We start from the raw sequence: 7,024 nt of genomic DNA, 5'->3' as shown, positions 1-7,024 counted from the left end.
TGTTTATTATCTTCTCATATTTTTTATTGTAGCAGCCCCCTCTCCCGTCGTTCCCCGGCTCCTGCATGAGAGGTATGTATGAGAACGTTTTACAAGGCAACTGATTTGTGAAATAATGAAGACTTGCGTAACGACCAAAGGGAGAAAGAGATGATTATCATTATCACTTCGAACGTCATTTTACCAAATAACACTGTTGTTTAAAATACGTTGAACACAAGAATTGAATTACTCTCTCATTTATCGTGAGATAATAAACCTTCTCTACTGTTCTCATCATTACAAATTATGGTGTTATAATCTAACTACCCCAACGAATGGAATGTGAACTGATAATATAAAGCTGATAACTATACTTCACTGTCTGAGAACGTGAAAATGAATCTCTCACCTTTAATGATAAACAAATACAGCACAATGACATTCTTCTTCCTTTCTTTTGACCCTTGTCTTACTAATTGCACGGAATATCCCATCTGAAAAATAAGGAGAAATAAAAATGACTATTCACATGATGACTACTTTTCACTCTTGATATCACTTAGTATTTTGTAATCATATGGAATAGATCAAGGTAGTCATTATGTGACCTTTGATTTGTTTGTTGTTTCTGGTACAATGTGACAGAGTGGCAAAGAATGACTGAATTAAAGTGGTAATGATATATTAATATAAAAGTGCATTATTGCCCAAATAACATCTAGTTAATACAAGTAAGGGAATGTAATCATAATTAATTCTACTTAGGCGCAATGATTATTATACTCACTACACTCCTCCTTTAGGCGTTCCAAAGTCTTAGAAGAGAAATCTTGTATACCACACGTGTCGATCAAGTCGATTCTCTCTGCTAATATGTGGTGGAAGCGGCGACGGGTCATTCTTCCTCCGTCTTCTCCTACTCCTTCCTTCGTCACGACGGAATATTGTCCTGTCAGTGAATACAAGACCAAAGAAGACCCAATGTTTAGATTTCGTATTTGCAATAGACTTCTTCCTTTTTTGTCCGTCAATCTAAATGGGAGTTAAAATATAGCAATGCATATTGCCACGGATAAAGAACACTAATAATCTGTATCTACCTTTTCTAAGAAGGAGACTGCCCGTAGAATATCATTCCTTGAGGCAAACTCACTGTCATCTTGCTGTACTTTGCGGTTGCCTCATCAAGTGTGAAAGTCATTAAGATGATCGAACAAGGAGTAGATATTTAGTGCAACGATCATTTTATTGTAAAGTATTCAATGTCATTGTCAAGGTCTCTAATGTAGTGTCATTGTCACGACCACCACTTCTTATACTTCTTCCGATGCATTATGCATAATTCAGTGCGTCATTTATATATCATTCAATTGCACACATGCATACCATTATATGTTTGTTTTAGCTCTCTCTATCTGCGGGTATAATGATGCATGCATAATTTGCATAATGTTCACTTTCGAAAAGCAAACAAACATGACAAACGGGTGATATAAACCCAAACACGCGGCTTTTGGCTACGTGGGTGTCAGAATTCCAAATATAGTATGGTGTTTCTATAACTGTTTCTAAAAGTAAAGGATTTATATCAGTGGAAGCTTAGCACTCTCTGAGGTGCTGATAAATTAACATTAACAGCAAGAAACAAAATCTGTTACCATTTAGGGCAAAGTTGAGAGAGTTGATGAGACATGATTTCCCAGCAGCAATTTCACCGAAGAAACTGATGTTCACCTTGGACGGGTTTTCAAAATCCTTTTCATAACGTGCCCTTCCAGGTTTGTAATCCTTGATTTTCTGTCGAAGCTCGTCTCGCTGATTCCGTGAATCAATCACTGTGTATAAAAAAAGAAAAAAAGTTCTACAATGAATATTCAGATGCTATAATCATGGTAACGATATGAAGCCGTAACAGATAAAACGAGGGAGAGTCTTTTTTTTTTTTAATTGCGGGGGATACTATTGAGACTCACTTTGGCTCCAATAGCTTTTCATTTTGTTTTATCTTTTCCTTGATCAGGGTTGCGTTTCCAACAGACAAACAAAGACAATCATGGATGAAAGAGTACCTATTATTCCGTCAAAATGTTTAACTAACAAATTAGTAATTGATTCACTCGTGTAAATATGCAACACTCCAATCTGTAGATTACATGGATGGGATTTCAATAGCACCAGCGGAGATATTGCTAATTCTCTTAACATGATAATACTAAATGATAAGAATGATTTCTTATGGTTAAAGAAAGACACGTGCATTGCAACTAAATTCGACAACATCATGCTATAATTTATAAAATTATAATGAAAATATAATAAAAAAAAATTGAAAGCCGGCACACGTGTAATCCCTTTAAAATCAGTTTATAGAAGAAGAAAAATCATAAACAATGTTTTTGTTTCATTCTTGTAACAACATAGAGTTGCCTACAATAGAGTAAGAGACACAAGCCGTAGTTAACAACTACAGGTGTCATCAGAGGGTATATAATGATTTTTTGTTTAATTAATAAACACCAGAGTTGTCTCTGACCTGAGGCATTTCCGTTTGCACTCTTGATCAAAATAAACAAATAAGAAAGGTTTAATTTACATTGATAGCCCAACTTGAATATTAGGCAAACAATATACACAACTTTAAAATCAATTTGACTTTATAAGTGATTAGTTATAGGTCGTCCAAATTTTAATAGAAAGTTTCAAAAAACCTTTAAAGATGAAACAACAAAAACAACAACAACAGGAAAAATTAGATTCGGTCAAAGTCATGCCGCGGAATACTATAACTCGTAAATCAATTATCTATACGCCTCTTAAAGAAAATGTAATTTGTCTGCTTTATCTAAAAAAAATCTTTACATATCAGAATAGACCATCTCTCTCCTCGGAGAAACAAATACACAAACATGTTCCTTAAATTTTCCTGGCTCTTATAGACACCAATCATTCTTTTCTTGATTGATTGTAGAACAACAAATGCAGACAAAAATGTGTACAGATGATGCACAAAAGAATTGGTTATTTTGATATTGGCTACTGACTAATCAACCCCTCCCCATTTTTCTACCAAATTCAATCTGGACAAAGTGTGCATACACCAAGGATTTTCATACTCAATTCCATTTCCTCATCAGTTGGCTCTCCTTCCCGTGGTCTCCTCCAGCAGGGATTCCAGTCACATCCTGCGAGATATTACATAATGAACAAAGTTAATGTTTATAAATATGAATGTGTAAAATACTTTCTAAATGCTTGTTGAATTTCATATCGAATAGAAAACATGGTTTCCATGAAGACGTACACGCTCATCGACAAAATTAATGTCTGCTCCAGTCGAGCTTCTTCGGCATTCTGTAAGGTCCTTCTTCTATACTGAGATCAATGATTGAGCTGTACACAATTCGTTACGATGATTCGTGAATACATCAGGGCAATCTTTCCCAACCAAGGTTCGTGTATACCATACAGATTCGAAATACTTCTTGTAAGAAATATCAGCATTCTTATGTTTTCATAAAGGGTTAATTTGGAATCAGTTTAGGTCAGTATATTAGGAAATGTTCAGATTGCTATGAAATGTAAATCAATCTAATATACTAATCCAGCGACAATAAAATCCAGAAATGTATTGGTTGCTATATGTCTGACATTTCAATCCGTCACAAAGACTAGAAACTGCTAAATATCACTACACCATTGAATGTTTCAGAAATGATAAGAAAAGGGATGTTGGTGGTCAACTTGAATCATTTTCATCAATGCCTTTTCTTTTTTGATCGACCCTGTTCAAACAAAAACAAAAAACCCGAAAAGCCTCATAATAATCGCTATGAAAATTGAAGAGTTTGTTCGCAAATACCGATAAGTCCATTTTTGAAGATTTTAAAGTACGGTCTCTGTCATAAAGTACAAAATCATACCTTTTAAATGATATATTGGTCACTACATATAGAAAAATCATACCTTTTCAATGATATATTGGTCACTACATATAGAGGTACATTTTTGAAGTTATGGTCAAAAGAAGCAACAATTTTCTTATTACTCTCTTTATTTTTCTTGACCTTAAATCGCAAATATAATAGTCCAGAAACGCCTGTGGCAATAGGCGTCACGCGTGCCTGCCAATCAGCTAACAAACTAAACAAAATGAGGAACAAATGTTTGGGGAATACCTTTTCGCGGTAGGTAGTCTGGATGGTACTTTTGAAGAATCTTTCCAACAAGGAAGAACAGCGTGACTAAGGCAACAGTAACGCCGATGACTAGTCCAATAATGAGACCTAAGCTGTTATATTTCCCTGCTGTTTGATACAAAAACAATTGAAATGCGTTAATCATCAAGAATCACATCTAAATGAGAATTGAACACGTAATTATTATCTGCTTTGCGTTGTGCAGAAGAGCTCAAAAATAGACCACAGTAAACATATTTTTTTAAACATATTGTACGGAGAAAACACTATCAATACTTTTCAAGATTTGCTGCTTTTATTTGTAACTGAATTGTCAAGAAGATTGTTCACGTATGGCATGACGCTTCGACATTTGCGAGAGTTTTCCAGTGGAAAAAAAAAAAAACCACCAACAACAACTTGTCACTGAAATGATTTGAACATTTAAAGAAACTTACTTTTGTTTTTGCTCTTTGAGGCTCATAAGAATATAGAAGTGGTGATTTTGTTCTACTTCCATCAGAGAGAGAGAGAGAGAGAGAGAAAGAGAGACAGACAGACAGACAGATGGGGGGGGGGGGGTAAGGATTGACATCTTATTTCGGTGTTAATTTCTGAAGAAAAATTAGGTGCATATTTCTCACAAAAATTAAATGCCCTATAGGCCGAGAACAGGGAGGTGTAAAAATGTATCTCTTGTGTGCTCTTATCAAAGTAAGACACTGTGTTCGTAATGTCCATCCCAGATGTAGAGAACTAGAGATGTTATGATAAACAAGACAATTCCAAAATAAAGAGGATTTGTTCTTCCTATAAACATTCACGTAGCTCCAAACGTCATGATAAAAAAAAAAAAAAAAACTTACTGCTAACTGTCAGAAAAGTGGAATTTGAGAAAACCTCGAAATTCCTCAGTACAATCTGGCAGTGGTAGCGACCTTCATCTGCCGTTTGCAAATCGGTGATGACGAGACTAAAATTCCCGTCCATGTCGAACCGCTCCTCCTTACTTATAAAGTTCCCATTGAAAAATGAAGCTTTTCGCGTTGTTAGCTCCTGATGCGAGCTGTTTTCTTTGGCCCAGATCGCAACGAGTGGCTCCTCCTCGAAGTAGCATGGCAATCTGATGTCTGCCCCTTCCCATAACTGAAACGTGGGGACAGTGTCAACCATGGACGCTACGCGATAAGAAAGAGAAGAACGTAATTCGTTATTTAATGCACTTAGCTGGTACACGATAAAGCTGCTGTTAGCATAGACCAATAGGATCAAGTACGCAAAAAACTTTTATATGTATGGTTGGACCTACTATTAATCGACCGCCTAATGTTTATTTGCTTGATAAGAATATTTAACACTGAAATTCACGTAAAAAACTTGACCTACGTAATTGAGAAAATCCAGCTCTATCAAATGTCGTTGTTCCCTTTTCGATTCGAAGTTTCAGTGCAAAAATATCGCCGACGAACTTGCGTGGCCTCGTTTCAGCTCCCCGCGGTAAATCGCGTTTTTAGGATCGACCGCTGGTTTTGCATTGACAATGCACGTAACCCGAGTTGTATTGAACACCGTGTTGTACGAAGCTTTTTAGAAGCCTTTTAGAAACTTCCATGGACATTACATTGTGCTGTCATTACGATTCGGTGAAAATATTCATTCGAAATTTTGTCCTTGATTAAAACCATTAATGAACAATGAATTATCGCGTTTTCCCACACCATCCTAATCTACATTCAATGCCAATCCATTTTTATGTGCTTTGCGCGCAGAGAAGTGCGTACTAAGTGTTCAGTGCGCGAATTATACGCGGTCGGTTTCAATAAGGGTGGTCGATATGTAGTAGGGCTACCATACATCCATCTTACCTACCCCTCCAAAAAAAAAAAAAAAAATCAACAACAACGCTGTATTCTTCTTTGCTTTAATTCTTGGAATAATTCGGGCCAGTTCACTATCATTTCGAATAGCTGCTTAACCTATCAATACGAAGAGGTTTTGGCAGCCCACTTGAATTACACTCTTGGATTCAGCAGTGGGTTTGTTTTGACACATAAACACATGATTTAAAACAAAGAGACAAACAGAATATCCAAAGTTACGAGGACTAAAAGAACAAACAAACAAGCAAGCAAACTATAGTCCAATGCTACATGCGAAACTTGCCATTACCATACGCCTCTTGATACCCTATAATAGTAGTTAATAGAAACAAAAAGCAGATGTAAAGTGTACAATGATTATGTTAACCTAGCATTATCCATTTGTGGGCTCAACTACCTTTTACACCAGTCTGGGAACTGAAATGTAGTTGCACAAGTACTCTATTGTTGCAATGTATTATTAAAGTACATTCCCATAGACGTACGAAAGTATATAGGCCAACTTGTCAAATGTACTAGCCCATTCTTATTATTCAGTTGTATAATATTTTATACTTTATCATGCAAAGTTAGGTGTCCCCATGTTTCTTCCAATACAGTTTTACGTGCGTTTTCACAACCAACAATACGTCAACAATCCTTGTTATGCTCTCTTGCTGTATAGTTCCCGCCTGCTCTAAATGTTTTTTTTTTTTTTTTTTTTTTCTCCTTCATGACGTGCTGGATCAAAGTGGCAGTTTGGGATTCCAAGGCAGTTTGGGATTCCAAACTGCCTCAGTGCTGACCTTTCTAACCCCAATGTTTGCTTCTGCGCCTTGTTTTGAACGGCATTATCGTAATTGCCTCCAGACATAGAAACAAACAAACACAAAATGCTTTACTACGTCACGTGATGTTTGCCCTTTGTCACTGTAAATGTACGAAGCTGACAGATTTTTCACATCGTGAAAATAACTTCAACTACATTGTTCAAGTACTTAAATTTTC

At 36.1% G+C, this 7,024-nt stretch overlaps 1 protein-coding gene across 1 annotated transcript; it reads right to left on the bottom strand.

Moving 5' to 3' along the window:
- Nucleotides 1-393: 393 nt before the first annotated feature.
- On the bottom strand, nucleotides 394-5,330 carry LOC140239734 (uncharacterized). The gene is made up of 6 exons (XM_072319556.1): nucleotides 5,024-5,330; nucleotides 4,158-4,286; nucleotides 3,094-3,164; nucleotides 1,641-1,821; nucleotides 770-931; nucleotides 394-476 (listed from the first exon to the last, which is right to left on the bottom strand). The coding sequence occupies exons 1-6, from the start codon at nucleotides 5,328-5,330 to the stop codon at nucleotides 394-396; spliced, it is 933 nt and encodes a 310-aa protein (XP_072175657.1).
- Nucleotides 5,331-7,024: the final 1,694 nt, after the last annotated feature.

Source organism: Diadema setosum, chromosome 16 (genome assembly GCF_964275005.1).
Source record: "Diadema setosum chromosome 16, eeDiaSeto1, whole genome shotgun sequence".
In the NCBI taxonomy this organism is placed as follows: domain Eukaryota; kingdom Metazoa; phylum Echinodermata; class Echinoidea; order Diadematoida; family Diadematidae; genus Diadema; species Diadema setosum.
This window is presented reverse-complemented; position numbering and strand designations above follow the sequence as displayed.

What these genes read in the sequence shown, in the direction of transcription:
- LOC140239734 (XM_072319556.1), bottom strand. Translation starts at nt 5,330, where the DNA reads ATGGTTGACACTGTCCCCACGTTTCAGTTATGGGAAGGGGCAGACATC. An exon ending in TCTCAACTTTGCCCTAAATG is followed by an intron (nt 932 to 1,640) that starts GTAACAGATTTT and finishes ATTCACTGACAG; the next exon opens with GACAATATTCCGTCGTGACG. An exon ending in ACGCCTAAAGGAGGAGTGTA is followed by an intron (nt 477 to 769) that starts GTGAGTATAATA and finishes CTTATTTTTCAG; the next exon opens with ATGGGATATTCCGTGCAATT.